The sequence below is a fragment of the Mirounga leonina genome, unplaced genomic scaffold, assembly GCF_011800145.1.
Source record: "Mirounga leonina isolate KUSES-001 unplaced genomic scaffold, KU_Mleo_1.0 Mir_151, whole genome shotgun sequence".
NCBI classification, from domain to species: domain Eukaryota; kingdom Metazoa; phylum Chordata; class Mammalia; order Carnivora; family Phocidae; genus Mirounga; species Mirounga leonina.
The window spans coordinates 30,030,724-30,053,785 of NW_023270377.1; the positions used below are offsets into that span (position 1 = coordinate 30,030,724).

Genomic DNA, 23,062 nt, shown 5'->3' on the forward strand with positions numbered 1-23,062 from the left:
TAATTAAGACAAAATACAAAGACAAACTCGACAGAAAACAGAAAAATGAAAATAGTAGTTCTGTTAGGCTGATGGTAATGTTTTTTCTTGTTTAACATTCTATAACTTAATAAATAATATCTCACTTAAAAGACATTTATAAGAATACAGAGTATTTGCAAGCAAATCTCACTCATTTTTATAAAATGTTATAAACTGACTGCCTGTCTATGAAGTATGCCTGTATACACCATTCCTCTGCAGTTACTTATAAAAGGTAACGCCAAGTATGCTGGAAAGTTCTTATTTGAACTACTACTCACATCTGTACTTCACTAACACAAACAAAAATGACTCCTGTGTGGTAATTACCTTTTAACATTTGTTCAGGAGTTGCTTGTCTTTAGGTATTGATTTTATTTTTTCATTCAACCAAGTACCTCGGGCCCTTTCTGGAGTATCAAAACATTTTTAAAATATTCAATATATAATCTGATTCCCTCCACCCCCAGCAACTTTCACCTACTGTGAAAACAAACTAAAATAAAAACCAAAACATCAGGAAAAGAAGAATGATGCCAGAAATGGGTTAGAAACGCCGTGACCGCCTTCATCCTGATTTAGTCACTGTCGTTCCAGAAAGCATGCACACACTTTGTTGACTCTATGGCTGTGACTGATTGATGACGGCCTGGCAAGGTTACCATAGCTAATTACAACATCATTCATCTAAGCCTGCATGGGAAGAAAATACCAGCCTCGAAGGGAAGAAAAAAGTAAAGAAAGAAAAGCTATTCTATAGCTGTTAACTTTTGAATAATCAGCCCCAACAGGAAACAAATAAGATGAAACTCAATGACCAAATTATGACTTATGGATTCATCCAAGCAAATGACCTCAGTTGCCTGGTAATTTCAACTCTGGTTTCACAGCCCACAACGGAGAGCTTCCAGCAAAGAGGAACCCGCAACATGCTTGTGCGCTTTGTAGTCTGAATTCAAAGGCTCCGGCAGAAGCCCAGCCCAGCCCTGAGCTTTAGTTCTGCTATGTGTGTGGTGTGACTGTGTTTGTCTAGGGTCAGATGCCAATACTTAAACTCACATTATGGGCACAGCAGCTACTTACACACTGCAGCCTAATTAAAGGAATAAACTTCCCCCTTCTTTATTTTTTCCTGAAGATCAGTGCCATAAAGGGATTTGGTTTCCTTAAAAATTCAGACAAATGTTCCCATATGTTTCCCTTATGCAGTAAATTAGTCAAAATCAGATAGAAAACGGTCACAATTTCCAACACTAATCTATGGCTATGTAATTTTTTTTTCCTGAGAACTACTGAAAATAAAGACAAGGGAACTCAGTGTTTTGAAAATAATTGTATTATAACAAACACACAATCATAACGTCCATTTCAGTTTTGAAGCAGAAACACACAAGGAAACAATAAAGCATCTGAGGCACCTTTCAGCTTTCAAGTCTCAGAAACAAGAATCACTTTCAAATAGAAAGAGAGCTCATCTTCAAAGTTTAACACACAAGAGGAGAATAAAGCTAATGCTATTTCAACTCCAAACTTTAATCAGATTGCTTTATATCTGGGTAATATAGATCACAAGACTGGCAACAACCAAGTCCCAAATGCGTTTTTTCCTGATACACTGTTTAAATTACATCCCTAAAATAATTATAACTAAAGAAAATATTTTCTCATGTAAGCTTGAACCCAAAATAGCAAGTTTCTGTCAAGAAGTACTGAAAAAAATTATCAAAAGATCCAAAATAAAACTACTAATTACCTGGGGCCATGGGACAGAAATTGGCAGGCGCATGGAGTCAGATTCGAATTCAGCGTGGTACGAATGAAATTCTCCTAAAACAATCATAGCCCATTAGGGCAAGCAAGGGGTATTTTATAGATGAGAAAACTGTGGGGCAAGGAGACATGGTAATGACACATAACGAAATGACCCAGATGGTCTCAACTCAAATATTCACTTCTCTGGAAATGACAAATGTGTCCTGATTTATTTTGTTTGGAAAGATGTGGTCCTGATACAGATTAAATGATTTACCTGGGCACACAGCTAGATCAAATACTGTAGGTCTGGGACCAGCTCCACACCACTGGTTCCCGAGGGACAAGGATGGGCCAAGCTTGGGGCCATGACCTCATGACATCTTTTGCGCAACAGTAGAAGGCCAGGTACCACAGATCTAAAGGCAGCACAGGAACCACTGACGAGAAGGCTAAAAGACCCTTACTCTTCTAAATGGCAAGCTAATTGTCCTAATTTGTCTGATGTACAGAAGGCGCTACGTGCAGATCCTTGAAATGTCAAAAAGAGTACAACGGTATCTGCAATACAGAAAAAAAATCACCTCTGTATCCCATTAGCATATTGGTTTTGGTGCAGTTTTCCCCCAAACACATATACATGCATGTGTGCAGGTGTGTGCAGACCTATAAGGGATGAGGAGATGAAGTAAATTCTTTTTTTTTTTTTTTTTTAATTTACAGAAAGATTTAAAGGAAATTTTCGCCATCTAATTTTCTGGTCTTTATTCCCTTATTAGCTTCTGACTTACAGCTATTCATAGTATCTATTTATTAATTTACATTCTATCTTGATTCCAAAATGATATGAGGTGGTATTTTATCACATATAGTATTAAAAGACATGGTAATTGAAATCTTCAATTAATCCCAAAAATGTTATGTAGTTGAAAGAGTGCTGTACTAGAAGCCAGAAGACACAGGGTCCAACTCTAGTTCTTTACCCAACCAGTTATTTGACATCAGAGCACACATTTGCTTATTTGTAAAATATTGTCAATTGTCTAGAGAACTGCTAATTATGAAATTCTATTCTATTTCCAGAACCAGCACTTTACAAAAGGTGTTGTCAGGGGCACTATGAATTCTTGAGGGGAAGTGGGTTTCTTCACTATAGTACTTCTAAAAGGCATTAGGATTCTCTGTTGCCTACTCAACAGCCTTCTGTATTCCTTTCTTCCCTACTAGCATAATCCATCTTACCTGTACAAAGAGTGAACATGAATAAATTAGAAGAGCATCTAAAACTTAAATGCTCAATAAACGTCATTTGTTAATTAACTACAATCACATAGTTGTTGAAATCCCAAACCATGTTCAGAAGTACCACAGGCCTCCAAAGAAGACTTGGAAAAATCCCTGAACTGGGTGACTTTAAAGTTCAAGAGGACTCTGTGAATATGAGTCTTTGCTATTCTACCTGGCATTTGTTCTACAGCAAGTCTCTTCTTTTAAATAGATTTTTAGGTTAGCAATCTCTAGGCTATACAGTAGGAAGCTGTGGCCAATTTCAGAAACAGAATCTTAAAGTGTTGGCCCAAACTAGCAAATCATTCTGCATCAGGACTTAGACATTTAGCATTACATTAGAAAATCCACTGGGGTGCGGGGTGGGGGCGCCTGGGTGGCTCAGTCAGTTAAGCATCTGACTTCGGCTCGGGTCATGTTCTCAGGATCCTGGGATCCAGCCCCTCATCAGGCTCCCTGCAGAGCGGGGAGTCTGCTTCTCCCTTTCCTTCTGCCCCTCCCCCAGCTCGTGCGCGTGCTCTCTCTCTCAAATAAACAAACACAATCTTTAAAAAAAAGAAAAAAGAAAAGAAAAAGAAAATCCGGGCGCCTGGGTGGCTCAGTTGGTTAAGCGACTGCCTTCGGCTCAGGTCATGATCCTGGAGTCCAGGGATCGAGTCCCTCATCAGGCTCCCTGCTCAGCGGGGAGCCTGCTTCTCTCCCTCTGACCCTCCCCCCTCTCATATGCTCTCTCATTCTCTCTCTCTCAAATAAATAAATAAAATCTTTAAAAAAAAAAAAAGAAAAAGAAAATCCATTGGGAAAATAAATGGCAAGAAATAATTTAGATGAATGAGGTTGGAATTTTGTAGATGCCCAATTGATTTGAAACTCCTCCTATAAATAAAAATATATATCCCATTAGCTTATAGGGTATATGACTGAAATCTTTTAGGTAAGTAGAAGATTTCTCCAATTCATCTTTGTAACTCATCATTGCTGAATGAAGTATTAAGAAATTTATTTATTGTATACCTATTGTACCATCTTGAAGATGTGCACAAGGCTTTACAAACACAGTCATATTTGGGCTTGAATTTAAAAGGTGCATACAAATTCACCAAGTAGAAAAGAGGCAAAGGGAGGGCCAATGTGAAGAGGATAGTTACCTCTACAAGCACTGAGGCCTGAAAGACAGCAAATCTGGGGAACAGCAAGTGGTTCATGGTGCCTGCAGGTTAATGGAACTGTGGAAGAGTGGCCAGTAATAAAGGTGGGCAGAGAGGAAGTAGGTAGGTTGTGAAGAACCTGTAAATATGAACTTCTGGCATATTCTGGGCATAAGCATTTCATCTTGGAAGAAAAAGAAAAGGAGGGGCCGATCTCTGTATGCATATAGGGAATGTTGTTGGCTTTTAACAGAGTATCGTTAATTACCATCTTGTGTTGGACAATGATATAAAAATTATACTGAATATTGGGCATATTTTTATTTCAGATATCAATACAATACAAATTTTTGGCAATTAATATGACCTAATCATAAAAATGTGTTGATTCCTATTATTTGTTAAATGGTATCTTGATAAGAGATACAAGCATGTGAGTTGGTAATGATTAAATTCCCCATCTTCTTGAATGGGGCTTAAGAATTTGACAATCCATGAGAATAAGCCCTGTGTCTGCTGCACTCGCTTATGCAAATGAGCCCCAGGAGAAGTAGGACCAGTTCCAATGGCCTCTGGGAGCTGAGTGGGGAGCTGAGCTGAAGAGCTGGGGCTCTGGTGCTTGGCATTTTATACGCACCCCGCTCTGGTGAATCACTGGGACACAAATGCTACTCCCCCTCTAGCCACCCAGCTCCCTTCATCAAGCAGCATCTCAGGGTAGGCTTGACAGCACGACCAGGTCACATTCCCCCCAGCAGCCATGAGCATTGCCTCTGCGGCCAGGCATCTCCCTCCATCCTGAGGCGACACCTGCACCATCTGCGACCACACCCTGACCCGAGGGCAACAAAAGGAAAGGAAAACGGAGCAGGCAGACACCAAAGCAGGCTGGGTTGTGCCCTTCTCTAGTTTCTCTGCGAAACTTGATAAATGTTTTCCCGTCTTTGCTTTCAAAGTTCCAGGAACGAAAAGTGCTCAATCTGCTGGACCCATGAGGGAGGATAAGGGCTGATTTTTTTTCATCATTCATCCCTGCCCAGATTCCTCCTGCTCATTCCGAGGAACCATCTGCATCGGTCTGCTAATGAGTTTGGACATGGCTCTCCGCGCACTACGAAGCCACTGGAGGTTGTTACGCAGGGAGTTATATAATCAGATTTGTGATTTAGAAAGGCAGCTCCGGCAGAAGCTGGGATTGGAGACAGCAGGCCCTGGGAAGAAAGAGGTCAGCTTGAGGCCTCCACGACTGAGTGATGAGCAAGCTCTGTCCTGCTGTAAGGGTGGGGTGCATGCAGGCGGAAGGAAGTGAGGCTGGCCGGCAGGAGAGGGGAAGAAGGGCAGGTGAGGCCGGGGCTTCAGAGCCCGTGGCTGGAAGGCAACACTGACCACCCACTGAGGAAGGTTAGCTAATCTCATCGTCTCATCCACGCTACTACGTGGAACGGATCTGAAGCCGGGGAGGTAAGCACTTTCAGGGTTTAGATACCTATTCACAAAGTACACCCCAGAAAAAGCGTATCAATGTGTTCTTTTACTACTAGCATATGAGAGGGAGCACAGGAAAGTGGTTCCTGACACTGGAGCCAGAAAGGTTCAAATCCGGGCTTTGCCATCTACTTGCTATGTGATTTGGGATAAATTACTTCAATACTATGTGCCTGTGTCCTCACCTCTTAAATGAGGGGAGTAACAGAACCCAGCTAAGTATTGTGAGGCTTAGATGAGTTGTCATGGGAAGTCTGGGTGGCTCAGCCAGTTCAGTGTCTGCCTCCGGCTCAGGTCATGATCCCAGGGTCCTGGGACGGAGTCCCGCATGGGGCTCCCTGCTCCGCGGGGAGTCTGCTTCTCCCTCTGCCCCTCCCCCCACTCATGCACCCGCGCTCTTTCTCTGTCTGAAATAAAAAAAATCTTTAAAAAAAATCCTTAAAAAAAATGAGCTGTCATAAGCAAAGGATTTAGAACACTTGGGGCACCGTTCTGAGCTCAGTGCCTGGCATATAGTTCCCACTTAATAAAGATTCTCCCTCTCTCTCACCAAAAATTAGTACTAAAGAAGTAGAAAATTCAAAGAAAAAGAACCTCAGCTTACTGTTCTTCCTGATTTCAACATTATATTGCTCAGACAGTTCAACAAAAGAAGCTGAGAAAGCTTAAGAAAAACTTTTTTTTTTTTCCCCTGAGAAAGCTCCTAAGAGAAGACAGAAACAAATTCCCCAGCGCAGGGTACTCTAAGGTTCAGCCGTTTGAAGACCACACAGTGCTTGCTTATAAATAGAATATTAAAACAAGCAAGAGCAATTTTCTCCTTTCGTCTTCCCTTATTGCCTAATTTCCCTCCCATACCATTTGCATAATGGATAAAAAGGCAACCATTATGCAAATGAATGACAGGGCGGTGAGGATGCTGAAGCCACAGACCTCTGCTGTGGATGGAGCGAAGCTGCCACAGAGCCCTGGGTTGTCCCCATTCCAGCACACCACGTCACTAGCTGGGTTTCCAAAGGATAGAGGAGCATCATGAAGATTAGAGGTCATAAATTCCACTTGGTTTATTATAAAAGGGGCACCACAGATGCTTTCCAGAAAATTAGTACCAAATACGGATATTCAGTACTGTGGTATGTAAAATACACTTTCCAGTAAACATTTTGTTTCAGATGGGAAAAACCAGTACTCCGCAGGACTTCTATGATTTTAAGCATATACTTTGCTTTGCAAGGGGAAGATTCCCCTTGCAGAGTAGTAAAAGCCTCTGTTCTTCTACCTGGAGAATTAACCTATATAAGAGGTGCTCAGAGCAGTCTCAAAACATATGCAAACATTCAACAGGAATGAAAATTTGTTTTTAAGTACCAAAATGTTAGTGGCTTTTTCAAAAGCTTCATGCTGTTAAACTGACCTAAATTTATCTCTAAGAGGCATCACCGAAAACTGACATTGCTCTTGGAGATGTAAATTCACTGAAACTTTAGAAGAATGTTTATTTTTCTCCCAATGCCTTCAAAACAAAAATGAAGAATTCTGAACAAAATTACTGGGTAGATGGTTCTTGCTGGAATAAATCAGTAGGATAGAATTAAGAGACTAAATTCAAGATGTTTTCCCCAAAGTCTGAGGTACATAGTTTGAGGAGAAAAAGAAGGTGGCTGACACAGAAAGTGACCTCTATTCCTAGTCTGAAGTCCTTGATAACCGTTAGCTTTTGCCAGATGACCCTTTTCAGAGACATTTTTCAAGTGACACTCATAGGCTACAGATGAACCCCATCACTTACAGGCCAGCCTGTCCCATAGGATCCTGCAGGAGCAAGCAATTCAGATCCACCCACCATTCAAGAAAAAACCATATCCCCTTGTCTGAGCATCCACAGCTACAAAGAGCTATGTAAAAATAATTTAAAGAAAAGACAAACCAGATTTTTAAAGAAAGACACTAAGAGGATAAGTCATATAGTAGAAGCAACTCATAATCAGCAAGACGATGCATTTCAACCAGGTGAAGAACATACCAGTGAAAATACACATACCTAATTTCAGAGAAGAAGGGGTTACTTCAATTTCCCCACCAATTGGTTTAAATGCAGCCAACTGGGCAGCCACTTCCGTCTCAAAGGCATCTGGGCTCTGCCGACCTGCAGGGTTTCCACTGGGGCTCTCAATCTTGTGGAGTGGTTCTTGTTCATCAAACACAGCAATCAGCTATAAACAAATCCAACAACACTAATTACTTTGAATGGCATGCATATCACACAACACTGTATCTAGCTGATTGTGATCTTTCTTTGATTTTAAGGAAAATGGCCTCTGAAAACTTGTAACTTGGATGTTACTGTACCACAACTCTCAATGCAATATTATGTCTGTAAGGACTGTGGCAGGATTTCCTTAATGGTTTATCTATTCTTGAAATAAAGAACCTATTTTGTCTAACTCTCCTGAAGGAAGGAAATGGCTGCCCCTTCCCACGTCACCTTTTCCAATATGCCGAAAAGGACTTCAGTATTTTTTTAAGAGGTTTCCAGAAATAAAAGTTGAATATGTAAAAGCTGAACAACAGATCTACAGGGTAAAAGAGGCCATTCCAGTCTCAGAGAGCTAAGATATTATAAAATCCACAATTACAGCTGTCCTTTTACACACAACCACAACAAATATATGTGCATATTTCCATACAATGTGTTCACTTTGTACGCACAGATAGCCCCTTTTTATACATCCCTTTAATTTTGTTCTCTTCATTCATGATGCTATGTTGACTGCTTTAAGTCCAATGAACGTCAAGTCCAATGAAACTACACATGAGCACTTTTAACCAAATTATTCCCATCTTCATCTCAATTTTGTTTCGTATAAGAACTGTTTCTTGTCCTTAATATAAAAACATTTAATTGTCCATTTCCAAGTCACTTTTCATAAAGGGCAAGATATAATAAAATACTCATTGCACAAACATTGCTGTACGAACAGCAAGGACAGTCCTGATGAAACTGTGTTTTTGGCCGGCAGACAGCACCACCATAGAGCGACTTCGCATGCTGCTCATCAGGTGATGTGGAAAAGTCCAAGTGTGTGTGTAGTAGGCAGTGCGGGGATGCGACTGTCAACCCAACAAAGGAGAGTGTGCGTAAATCTGAAACCTGCTAGGAAATCTTTAGATATTTTTCATTCATTAAATAAAACAAACCTACTTATGATTCAAACATTTATTCAGGAAAGGCACTCAAAGGCCCATTCATAGGGGAATCTTGTTAGCAATAGTATTAATAACACAAATGCAGGAGTAATCAATCAAAACATCACAAATTCCAAGTTCAGTCTTTCAAAAGAAATGAATACAATTAGGGATATGCAAATTGACTATTCAAAAATAATTTTCATAATTGACTACTCATTTCCAGTACAGAGACTTCTTTAATTGGAAAATCCAACAATCCTCTTACCACAGGAAAGAAATGCTACTCCCAAGGCATTATTTTTAATTCTTGAAATTGAGCACATACATTTTCTATTTTTAATTGGCAGCACTGATGAATTGATTTGAGAGAAGACTTAAATAGATTAATAATGAAAGATTATTCTAGTATAAAAATAATCAGTAGATCTGTATCTTTCTAATCATCTGGTCAGAGTGAAGAGCTTAACACTTTAAATCTTGAAAAGGAAAATAAAATCAATTTTTAAAATGTGCTGGAAGTGTTATTTTCATCACTATTTTTGTGACATAATTATAATTTCAGTTTTGCATATTGGTAAATTCTAACACATCTTAGTAACATTTATTTTAATTGCCAATCGGCGAGGCAAAGTGACTTATTATACCAGTTCTACAAACACTTTTGTGTAAGTTAAGACTAGTACCTTACTTTTCCTCTTGCTACATCCTTAACTGCTAATATATGTACTGTATATTTGCCTTATTGCCTTAAATACTGGGGAAAAGAGAAAAAAAAAAACAGAATAGCAATCTAAGCATAATACAGAATGTTAAAACTGAAAACTCGTAAGTCATTACCTATGTTTGTTATATAAACCTTCCTCCTTAAGATACTTTACTGTTTTCCATACCTTCATATCCATACAGTTTATAGCATATGTTATAACAATGGTACACCTATTTATCAAATGAGAGAACACAACAGTTCAGAGATTTTGTTTGCCAAAGGGATATACTAAACAGTAATTGGTACGAGAATCTAGTCTTTTTAAATTTCCCACCCAGGGTTTCAGACCACAGTGTGACTGTTTTCCAAAATGAAAACTGTAAAAAGAGAGGCTATGTTGTCAAATATACATGGTTTTTCCATTAGGATGTTATGTCCTAATGAATACGGTAGACACAGAAAAGGCATTATATGACTCTTCACAAAGATGATGATAAGATGAACTGGAGCAGCCCCAAATCTCACGGTCTCCCACTCCCATAACTGACAGGAATTGTCACCCAAGAGTCTACTCTGGATGTGCAGATGAATGAATGAACGAACGAATGGGTCTCTATTCCTGGAAAGAAGAGGTTCAGTTCCTGAATCTGTGGTGCCCAAACGGAGTCGTTGGGTCCATCGGTGCTGGCTGCTGAGTGACTCACCATGGGCTTTTCATCTCAACGTCTACAACATGCACAGAACTTAGACTCGCTTCAACATCAACAATTTATTTAAACTGTATACATTGCAGGTGCTTATTAGCTAGATTACTTGACTCATGAGAACATCTACATTCCTGGGTAACAGAGTTCCCAGCATCAGAGATGCATTAATTAACATAAACCACTGTTCTAGTCCCTCAATAGAAGGCATGCTGATTTCCAAAGCGTCCAGTGCAGGCAAATGGCCTCTCCTCCCTGACCTTAAACCCATTACAAATTACCTTTCCCACAGAGATGAGATGGACATGAAAGAAGGAATTCTATTGAAAGTTTTCTGTTGTTAAGGTTTCACCTAGACTAAACTTCTAAGGCATACGGAAGATTTGTCACTGACATGGTAGGGCCCATACTAACCTAAATGCTACGCAAAATGCAAACAAGCAATATTTCATTTGGATGCCTTCCTCCTCTGCTGCTTTATCCATCTTCTGGTGACCTTTCTGTTCTCCTTCCATAGTGTCGGTATTCTCACGTCACCCAGCACAACACCGACATTTCCCAAAGACCCCATAATTCAAAATCTTTTCACACAGCCATTATTCCCAATCAAAACTTCTGTCCGCACAGATCTCTGTCAGTATGTAGGCATCTTATCCCCAGAGAGACACAGGAAGGTTAGTCCACAAATACGCTATTCATTCTCCCACTCAAAACAAAAAGAGAAACAAACAACCTTCTCAGGACCCCTACAGATACTATACCCATTTCTCAACTTTCCTTGAAAGCAAAATCTGAAAGAGCTGTCCACAGAGTAATTTCTAGTCTCTCTCCTCCCATTCTTTGCTGAGACCACACCAGTCAGGCTCTCACCCCTCCACTCCATAGAAACTGTTCTTATCAAGGTCAAAAACAATCTTCAGGTAGCTAAATCCCAAGCCACTTTTCTGGCTTGATTTAAGGACACAGTCGATCACTACCCTCTTCCTTAAATTATTTTCTTCACTTGCCTTCCCGGACATCTTCAACTCTCCGGGCCCTCCCTTAAATTTCCTTCTACTTATCCTCCTTGTCTCTAAAAATGTGAAATATGTCTAAATTTTTTTTGGACACCTCATTTGTCTCATGGCATACATGGAAGTATATGCTGATAACTTCCAAACTTAAATCTTCAACCCAGAGCTGCTTCTTGAACTCCAGGATCATATGGTCCACTGTCTAAAGTAACATGTCAAAAACTGAAAAACTGACCTTCCAAAGCTCTTTCCATAATCTTTTTACATCCCAATTAACGGCACCCCATTCTTCCAATTGCTCAGGCTAAAAACCTCCTATTAATCCTTGATGCCTTTTTCCTTCCCTTCCTCCCTCTCTCATCCACCCCCCACATAAGCAATTTGTCAACCAATCTCGAAATATAGTCAGAGTTTAACTGCTTCTCACCCCTCCACTCTCACCACTTTGGACCCCACTCCCAGTCTCTCCTGTGGATTATGGCAACAATTTCCTGTCTGGTCTCATTGTTTCTACCCATGCTCCCTTTCAATCCGTTCTCAACACAGCAGCCGGACTGACCCTACTAAAACACAAGGCAGGTCATGTCTCTCCTCTGATCAGTTGCCTTCCCATGTCACTTATAGTGAAGCTCAAGTCCTTGCAATGGACTATCTGGTCATGGGCTCCCTGTGAAATTTCTGACCTCGTGTTCTGCGTGCATTCTCCCCTGTTCTCCGGATTCTATCCAGCTATGATTTCTTCTTCTTTGTTCTTAACTCAGTGTCTTTGCATTTGCTGTCCCCTCTGTCCCTTCAGTCCCTGATGCAGTCTTCCCCGAGACACGTACATGACTTGTTTCTCTATCTTTCCCAACTTTACTCAAACAGCACACATCTGTGTTGCAACATCACTACCAGTTCCTACCTTCTCTTCCTTTTTCTTTGTAGCATTTATCACCCTATCAATGTTTCATCTTTTCTTGTTTGTCTTAGCTATTGTTGGTCTTCTCACAGTACTAGAATATAAGCTCCAAGAAAACAGTGATTTTTGTCTTTTTTATTGTATTCTCATCACCTAGAACAGTGCATATACATAGTAGGCCCTGAACATATATTTGTTGGAATGAGTAAAATGAGGCAAGAACAGATACTAACACCTAAGATAGCAGATAAAAGATACCTGGATTTTTTCATGTGTTTTCAGAATAAACATTCAAATTATTATTATTTTTTTTTAGAAATGAATGAGTATAAACAACCAATACATACCCATAAGATCCTCCAAGTGTCATTATCATTATTGCTGTTATTTTGGTTTTGATATGGGGGAGAAATTCTTCATTTTTCTATTCAACACTGGGAGAAATTGCTTCTGCCACATCGAGCTCCAAAAATAGAGATTATGTGTGTTCTCTTTTCTTTTTCAGGCTCAGTTTTGAAAGGGAGAATCTGTTTCTTTGGTCTCTGAAGGAGCAGAAGTGTCACACTAGAGGTGTGTGGCAGATGGAGAGGGAGCAGGGTTAGAAGTCTGGCTCCAGGCACTCCCTTGCCCACTTTCCTCCAAGACGCCACTTGGATGTACCTGGTGTCAAGCTTCTAGATGTGTGCCCCAACGTAGCTTGAGAACAAATGTGAATAGACCTCCAGGGTAGTGGGGACCTAGCCTGAGTTGGCATATCCCAAGCTCACAGTTGAAGGGCTCAGCTTTTACAAATTCATGTCTTATATTTTGCATTCTACCAGCTTTCTGTGCTTGTTTTAATACAAAAAGATTTTCTCTTTAATTGCCAGTAAAATCAAGGCACCAGGAAGAGGTACAACGTTTATCCATGTGTTTCGTACCTCTGTTTGAAAGGTCAAGGCAGAGTGTAATTCTCAGGAACACACTTAACTTCTAAATAGAATTTAGGAAAACATGGAAAAAGAAGCACATTAATGTAGCATGTCCAAATTATATTCAATAACTAGATCTCAGTTGTCCATGTGGATGGTGTTCCCAATTCAAAGATTAGGCACTGGTTTTGGTAACTGCAAGCATCCTCTGCCCACCCCTGAAGGCATATGGAAAGAACATCTGAAATTAGGATTCTCTTAGAAAAAATATCACCCATAAACCTCACGTTAGAGAATATTTCCATCTTTTTCTCATACTTACCTTGTAAAGGTTAAAATGATGAAAAAGTCAACAAAAAACTCAAAGATGAAAAGAAATAGAAGAACTTTGGATAATTTACAACATCCATGAAACCTGAGTAATAGACTTGATCAAAAGAGCCATGTGTTCTCTGCAATTTCACACCATCAACATCTCTTCAAGGACTCAGACCTGTTTTTATACTCAAACAGCGAGACTATATGATCAATATCACTAGTAAAGGTGTGTTTGCACGTGTGCACACGTGCGAGTGTGTGTGTGCATGCGCTGGGGGGTGAGTCAAGTGGAGGTAGAATGTTAATTTCCTTGATAATATCCCTAGCATGCCTAAATGCTTAGCACAGAGCCTGGTACACAATGGAAGGTTAAATGTTAATTCCTTTTCCTACCATAGCTAACATTCTCTGGCTTCCAGACTAAATCCCACTTGACTTGTTTATCCATATTCTGCTTTTACTTTGTTGCTTCTCTTTAATCTCTTCATCACAGGATTGACAGAGGAACAGAGAAAGCACCAAGATCAAACACATCAAATAGGTAATTTTTGTTTTTCTTTTTTTTTCTTGCTCTTCATCACACAAGAACACACAACCCATTAGACGTGCAGTACTGCTCTTCCAGCTAGCAATACATGGGTTGTGCTGTCTATTTCCACCATAACTGGAAGCAATATACCAATGACTTCAGTTTCTACACTGACAAGTAAATATTTTAATAATAAATGCCACCAAGTGCATTTATTGCAGAGTCCTTCAATATTCATGATGTGGTTTGCTCTGTTATCAACCTATAGCATTCTGTCAGTTTTATAGCCTGAGTTTTTATAATCTGATGCTATTATCTTTAGCCTACATAGAGAATAGAAAAGAATGATCCCAATGCTCATAGAATACAATTTATAAAAGTGTATTTTTTTGTATTAGTAATTACAGTAAGAAATATGTGGCTCTATTTTAATTACACGTCAAGTAAACTAATGTACTACTAAGAAAAGCTTATTTTCCATATTGAGTTCTTTGGGTTAAACTGTTGAATTTAACAACATATTGCCATTTTTACTGTTTCATCCATATTCCATATTACCAACAACTATCAAATAAAATTAAAAGACACAGGAAGAAAACCAGGATCCTACAAAATAAAATTGGAATCATTTGTCTCAAATCTTAATAAACACAATTAAATCTAAGTAAGACTGTGAAATTACAACAATTTCACAAGTAGAGGAAAACACATTATCACCTTTGGGAAGAGAGTGAAACACTGCAGAATTTCATTTAAATGTATGCATCTGCTTGTAACTAAATAACAATTGGCTATGTGAGTTAATTTTATGCCACTTTAAACAAAGGTTTGAAAATAGGTGATCTTCCTTCATAGGATTTTGACAGCTAGCTAAAAGCATTTAATCCAGATTTTCAAAATTAGCATGCTCATGTTAGCATCTTCATCTGATGCAAGGATCAGATCCAGCATCCTCAGAGCAAGTATGTAACAGCTCTGATTCTCACAAAGTTCAATCGACATTCAGTAAATGAGATAAACCAATTTTCATTTCCTCTCCAAACTGAAAATCCATAATAGGGGCCTTTACAAACTTTACAGATTTAAGCTTCATTCTAAAGAAAATAACATAATTTATTCAACTGTACTAAGAACCCTATTTATTCTCAGTGCTTTTTAAAGAGACAGCTGCCTACATTGCCTGTGATGACAAAAAAATATGCCCATTAAAAAACCACCAATATTTTGGCCAAAAGTACCTTTACCTCCTTTAATTATGCAGTAACTCACTAAGAAGCCAGGTATGCATTAAACATGTTTATACTGAATCATATGCTTCCTGGGACTGACTGACGTTCAAGAGAATCTTGGGTTTGTTTTTGTTGCATTCTTGACTTTCCTTCGTAGTCACAGCTCAGCATTTATGAAACAACCTTCACAACTGACACCTAATATACACAAGGAAAGCCTGAAGACACTTTCCTCTGTGCCCTTCACCATCCATAGCAGTGGTGGGGCAAAGAGCCCCAGGGAGGTCAGGTGGCAGCCGCCAAGCCCTACCCCTAAAAAGGGCCCCCAGGGGCAGCAGTGGGGAAAGCATAGAGGTAAAGAAGCTGGAAGAAGTTTCAAGCATTCTGAGGTAACATGAATGTCAGAGATTATAAAAACTCAATATATCTGGTTTGTTAGTAATACTATTTTCACTGTCTCTAAATTACACAGATTAAAAATGGCGGACACACAAGAAAGTGAAAGATCCTCAAGGTTAAACCAGCTGATAAATTCTTAGAAATGATGCCAATCTGCTGAGTGGCTTTGCTTGCCATTTACCCATTGTATCACTGGACATTCCTCAGTTTTATCCATTTGCAAGGGCTTCAAAGGTCTTGGGAGAGTGTACCTTATCGGAAATGAAGGTAATGTTTTAAAATGCATGGACACACGTACACACAAATGGCTTTTTCTTCAAATTATTCTTAACTAAATCACACACACCCAGACTGCATTTTTGGAAGAGTATTCTTTTTTAAGGGAGTATAACTGACACTACGAAACATAAAATAGCACAGGGAAAATTAGTTTGTAAATTACAAAGCATACATATGTTGACAATGTCATAAGATTCATATAAGTACTATTTCACTGGCTCAGTTTTATTCTCCTTACTTCCCTCCAGTTTCTATTCTCTATCCACAGCAAAGCTGTAATTGTCTCAGAAACATTCCTTTGGTAATTTCTTGGCCAAGGCCCAGCGCTACCACAGCCATCCATGAAGGCAGTAACTTACTGGAATCTAAGGTTGCTTTCTCTCTGCAGGGATTACTCCATTACAACAAAATGCCTCAGTGCCTCTGGCCAGGGCCTCACATCTCCACGGCAAAGGCCTCAATTTACTTCTTGCTTCCAGTCCAGCCCCCCGATGTGTACCCCCAACACCACTGCTGAAGTGGGTTTTCCATCATACAATCTGGCATGGTCTTGCTCCAACTTAAAATTCTTTATTATATATTATCATGGCTTCCAAAATGTAGTTCAAGTCCCCCATATGAGGTCTTCCACCAGGCTCTCCGGTGTTCCCACAAAACTGTCCATGTCTCCATCATTACCTGTCACATAGCCCAAAGATCTTGATTTACTTGCCTCTATAACTGTAAGCTACTTAACACAACAACAACAAAAAAACAAAACTGGAAGCTATTTGAAACCATGAGTCACATAATTAAAAAATGCTTTTAACAAATAATTACGCAGCCCTCATTATGTACCAGGCACTGTTGTAAATGCTTACATATTCTATTTCATACTCATAAGAAACCTTATGAGAAAAGCGGTATTAGCCCCGCATTACAGAGGAGAGAATTCAAGTACAACCTGACTTTGTTATTTTTTTAAAGATTTATCTTAAATAATCTCTACACCCAATGTGGGGCTCAAACTCATGACCCTGAGATCAAGAGTTGTATGCTGTACCGACTGAGCCAGCCAGATGCCCCTTCAAGTACAACCTGACTTTATATTGCAAGCTCCTAGTGGGTACTTGGCACAGGGAAAGGGTTAAGGTAAATGAGTGATTTAAGTCCTCTGCTCTACCCCAGAGGAAAAGCAAAGCCTCTGTTATGCGGATGTCTACACTTTTAAGGTGGACACCATCTCCCCAAGTCCTGATTTTTCCATCCAATTAAGAATAAAGGTAACATCCCTTACCATGTATTCTCCTACAGAGGACAGAATAGCTCCTGCCCATCCTCGAGGCTCAATGTAAAATTACATTTTACAATTTTTCCATCGAAAATCCACTTAGTTAATTATGATCTCAACCCCGTTTGCTGGTGGACTGCAGTTAAGTACTTGGTTTTCTTCCAGAGGAAACCTTCTGAAATTATAAAACTAATTTGTGCATTAACATACTTAGTTTCTTTCTTTTTTTTTTTTTTTTTTAAGATTTTATTTATTTATTTGAGAGAGAGCACATGAGAGGGGGGAGGATCAGAGGGCAAAGCAGACTCCCTGCCGAGCAGGGAGCCTGATGCGGGACTCGATCCTGGGACTCCAGGATTACGACCTGAGCCGAAGGCAGTCGCTTAACCAACTGAGCCACCCAGGCGCCCAACATACTTAGTTTCGAAACAAACACACCCATACAATGAGTTCCACTACATTTGACGCCTAGAAGAACCCCACTTATTTGTACTAATGACTGCAATCCAGGGTGTGTTGCTTAATTTTGTGGATTAATGAGTAAGCAATCAAACGTGATTTTAAGTCATGAATATAACAAACATACTATTCATTTATTTTGACAAGTATTTGAATTTATGAGACTTGGCTACAAATAGAACAGTCTATTTGGTAAAAGAAAAAAAAAAAGAAACCTTTCTGCTTTTAAGACAACTCAACCGCTCTCAGATAAAAAGCCTCTGCAGAGAATAATGACAAAGCCACCACCTTCTAAAGACAGATAAAGAATTGATAGGTTGATAGAAAAAAACAATGAGGTCTTACGAGATCATTACGAGTTTCAAAAAGAGAATGTCTGTTGCATGCACTTGAGCAGTGCGCCCTACCTCTGGGGGTTGCAAACCACACAGAGCCCCCTAACTAAAATAGGGCAGTGCTGGCCTGAGGCAGGTGTCCCCTTGCCTGTCACCCTGCTGGCCTAAAACATAAGTTTCGACAGCTTCATGTGTCACTGAGGTTGCCTCCTGTTCCGGGCCTAAGATCCCACAAGGCCAGGTAAAGTGATGAGTGGACAACAAATACGAGGAAGTTTCAACTCCCTGAAAATTAGCTGGTGATTAATTGGTACTACATTTCATCGGACTGGTAAGGGAACGGACTCTTTAGCAAATTGGCCTGAGCACCGGCTGACTGACCTCATGACAGGTCCAATGATGTTCCACTTTCTCCAGCGTTTCATGACAGTTGAGCAACTGGTGGAGACTATGCAAAGGTCAGTGTGCAGCCTGATTGAGGGCTGAGGAAGCACTTCTCTTAAATATTCCATTTAGATTCAGATCTTCCTTGTCATGGGTGACAAGGCTTTGAAGCCAATATTTAAAAAAAATTAACACTGCAATTGCAGGTGGGTTTAGCGGCTGAACTCCTTCCCTCTGTGTGGTAGAGCTAACCTTTTCCTTTAGCTTCTAATTGCTCTGTATCTCTTTAACTAGTGATAATGTGGCTAACCCTGCTGGGATGGGTGTTGACTTTGGGAGCATCTAAATGTCAAGATTTGTAATTATGATTATGGGTGTATTAAACTCACATAGAATGATGCCTCACTAATTGGGGCCTGAAGACAAGAAGCCTGGGGTCCTTGGTCCTTGCTCCCTGCTCACAGTCACAGGAGGTGTGTTACCTCTTCCGGGAGTACTTGCATTTTGGGTCTTGCCTCTAACTGCAGAAAGATGGTCTTTGAGAGTCCGCCGCAAATGTCTATTTCACACAAAAGGCCTTCTTCCTAAACCATCTAAAATATATTCTGTAGGCATAAAAACTATGATTTATTTCTAAGTCAAGAAATGAAACACACTGAGCATACTTATGGCAAAAAAAAAAAAAAAAATGGAACACAAGTTTTGAAATTAGGATTGGACCCAAAAATCCAGGTTGTTAAGACCATCAGCAATCTTGGGTTTCAAAAGTCAGTCTTCGCACTAATACTCTCAAATGCAATGGCCACTTCTGCACTTTGCTACTTTAGGCTTTTATGTTTTTCAGGTAAAAAAGTGTGGAGGCAAGAATATGTAGGGATCGCAATCTCCCCCAGTTCCCTCTGGTGTGGTGTTTGTGTGTGTGTGTGTGTGTGTGTGTGATGGGAAGAGAAAACTTCAAACTTCAAAAGGATGTCATTAGAGAGATTTCTGAAGACACGCAGGAGAAAAGAAGACATACAAGATCATCGAAAATCCCAGAAAACTCCTGTTACAGTGTTGGTGTTTTGGGTCCAATCTTCTCTTCTATGGATCTACATATATATCTCAACATTACTTGAACCATACATAACACTGGTGTTTCTGATATTTACACTTAGGATTTTCTTGTGTGCAATTTTCTCTGATTTTAATCTGCAAAAATGAAGAAAACTCATGACTGAATAATATTTCATAACATAATTAGTCATATCATAAATAATTTAGCCATTCTGCCATTTGGGACACATGAAAATGAAGGTTATCTGTGCAAAGTAGTATCATTTTTTCAATCATTGCTAATTTTGCAGACAATATTATATTCTCTTTTTTAAAGGTCAATTATTTGATTAATAGTGATATTGAAAATAATTCCATAAGCCATTTTTATTTCTTCAGTGCATGGTCTGTTCATACCCTTTACCTTTCTGTTCCATTTTGCTTTGAGTGTTTCTTACCAGCATGTATAAACTCTTTTTAAGTATATTGTTTTTCTACCTTTGCAAAATGTTTGACAGTTTACCTCTCATTTTTGTTTATGATGTAAAATTTTTCGTTGCATGGTATTCCATTCATTTAAAACCCTCTATTAAATCTTCAAAGGACCCTTATAAATAGGTACTCACCTGGAACCAGTAATATTTTATGATGGACAAGTAGTAAAACAATGTTGGTTTCATTTAATTTACTATTTTGATAGTCCCATAAGAGAGAGCAGGTGGGAAATGTTTTGATTGATAGGCATTTGGTTTTTAAATCATACATTCATATTCTAAACAAATACAGATGAACACAGTTATTACAATAAAGCAATAAAAAATAAAATTTTAATATTTCACTGATTTCATAATCCAAGTGTCTAACTCATTATTTTCTGCAAATTTTTTATGCTGAAATTCCACAGTCAATTCATTATTAAAATGAAAAAAATATGTTCCTACAATTTGTTTCAAAAACTTTCAAGTGCTTGAAGACTTTAAGATTCCCTCATTTTTTTTTTTTGTCCCCCAGATAAGACCAACTTTTAGTGTTATTTTTTAATGTTTCTTCTATACCCCCTACTATCCTGTCATCAATCACGTCTGTTCTTTCCTGTAAACTCTCCTGGCTCCTCATATTGCCAAGGATTAAAAACTCTAGAAAGGGCCCGACTACTGGGAGTGATGGGTAAAAACTCTATGTGTGTCCTTAACTCTTACCTAAGTCTTTTCATTTACTTAACAGCATGGTTGTCAGCCAACCTACCGTCCCAATGACTACTGGGTTTCTAGCCACACTGCTCTATCTTACCAAAATGATTCTGCTTATATTCTATCCTCCAACCTACTATGCTAATTAATCGTACTTTCATGTAAATTTCAGAGTTATTGACATTGATTTCATACACAACATGTAAGTAACATATAGGGCACTTCTTAAAGAACTGGGAAACATGACGGCGCCTGGGTGGCTCAGTTGGTTAAGCGACTGCCTTTGGCTCAGGTCATGATCCTGGAGTCCTGGGATCGAGTCCCGCATCGGGCTCCCTGCCAGCAGGGAGTCTGCTTCTCCCTCTGACCCTCCCCACTCTCATGCTCTCTCTATCTCATTCTCTCTCTCAAATAAATAAAATCTTTAAAAAAATAAAAAAAGAAAGAAAGAAAGAATTGGGAAACATGAATTCTTTCAGAAAGCTAATCTAGTAAATAAATATGTAATGGTCTGTTTATAAATACATAAAATCAACTCAAAGAAATGCACCCAGGGCAATACTTAATTCACTATATAAGCAGGCAAAAGAAGAGATATGTCAATAAGATAGTAACGAAAGTCAGGAAAATGGAGTCAGAGGTGATCATGCTAGCAAGCCATTTCAAGTTTTATCCAGTTGAAGAGACCTACTGCATTAAGGAAAAAACCTGAAGCCCCATTAACAGTGAAATGGGTGACCCATCGGGGATTATAGTGTAGTATCATTAAACTCATTAATCTAGGCCCAGATACACAACTTCTGAGGCGCGGTGCAAAGTGAAACTATAGAGCCCTTGTTCAAAAATTAAGAACTGCAAGATGGTGATAGCAGAATACTGAACCAAACATGGGGCGCTTAGGAACATGGGACCCTGAGCAACTGTGCAGGTCACATGCCCATGAAGCTAACCCTGCTTGAATCATGTGACTTCCTGAACTTATTCTGGTTTCATGTCCCCCAAGTAACCTGATTGTGACTTGACTTCCCACATCAATCGCTCAATAGGGAAAAGATATGTTGGCTGGCAGATGTTCAATATCTAGTCCACTTTGCAGATGTTCTGCATCTGCTTATAGTCCTTGCAAACTTTATTAGCTAGAATCAGAATCCTTGAGGCAAATCAATCCATAGCAGTGAGAAGGCATAGTTTGTAGAACTACAGAGCTTGAAACCTGTATTGTGGCTAAAAACTAGTTTCATCTACATGGTGTCTAGTGAGAGCTCTTCTGTAAATTCCCTAATCTTTGAGGACCCTCCCATTTGAACTGGTACCTCATATTTATTCACTGAAATCACAGTACTGCTTAGAAGACAGCTTAAATCAAAGGAAAATGCTGGGTTTGTTTTTTTTTTTTTTCACTGAAATGCAAAAGAATACTATAATTATGTAATGCGACAAATATTACTACAACAGTAATCATATTACCACATCTAAATGTGTCAAAGTAACACACTGTGCACCTTAAATTTATACAGTGTTACACATCAAATTTATTCAATACACATAAATAATGCAAAATAATTATAGAACAGATTATTTTCCCTTGATTCCTGGTTGTCTCTGTTTCTATCCAAGGCCTCACAAGGCCTTCCGCAAGTGGCCTGAGACCAAATCCAGCCTCATGTCTCTGTATTCACTCATCTATGCTCTTCACTGCCTCCCCTCCGCCCTCCCCCCCGCCCCCGACTCCAACCAACACCACACTCAAGCTTCCTCATCTGCAGTTACTCTTTCCTTTCCTAGAAACCTTGGTAGTTGAACCTAGCTTCTGGAGCCAGAGTTCAAATCTGCCTCAAACCACTTTCTTAAACATAGGGAACTTACTTAGCTTCTCTATGACTTAATCATTTTCTTCATCTATATAATAAATAGAAGAATAACAGTTAACATTTACTGAGCATTTACCATGTTCAAGCACATAGTATCTCATTTCTTTCTCATACCACTCCTAGAGGTAGTAACCATTAATATCTCCAAAATTGGAGGCACTGAGAGGTTAGATGACTTACATGGCCTGTAACTGGAATGATTTAATGATAAAACCAGAATTAGAAGCCGAACTTCAATACCTTCTCATTATTCTGAGCCTTCCTCTTGAGTTGTATTATATTAGATATAACTTAAGAGTGCCTAACCACAAAAAAGATGCTCCTTTAATGCTAACCCATTGTTATTATTATAAATATCATCATTATTATTTTTATTATTGATTAAAAGTCCTATTTATCCTTTAAGCCCAACTCAATTTGTATCTTGAATAATATCTGGTATCAAGAGATGTAAGAATATACCCAGTATTCTTAGTTAGAAATGCACAAAGTCAATTTAAGGAGACCAAGTAACTCCTAGCCCAGAACCTTATTGGACTGCATATTTGAATAATAAGACAGACTTGATTTGCAACACTTAGACTAACATCCAAAAAAATGTAGACATTTTCAACAGTATACACACACACACACACACACACTCATTA

At 39.1% G+C, this 23,062-nt stretch overlaps 1 protein-coding gene across 2 annotated transcripts in view; it reads right to left on the reverse strand.

The window, feature by feature from the left end:
• The window catches only part of PARD3B (par-3 family cell polarity regulator beta), a 995,632-nt gene that overhangs the window by 582,958 nt on the left and 389,612 nt on the right, over positions 1-23,062 (reverse strand). For both annotated transcript variants that reach the window (XM_035007317.1, XM_035007318.1), the window contains exon 3: positions 7,735-7,906. In XM_035007317.1, coding sequence (XP_034863208.1) covers positions 7,735-7,906 — 172 coding nt within the window. The remainder of the gene's footprint in view (positions 1-7,734; positions 7,907-23,062) is intronic.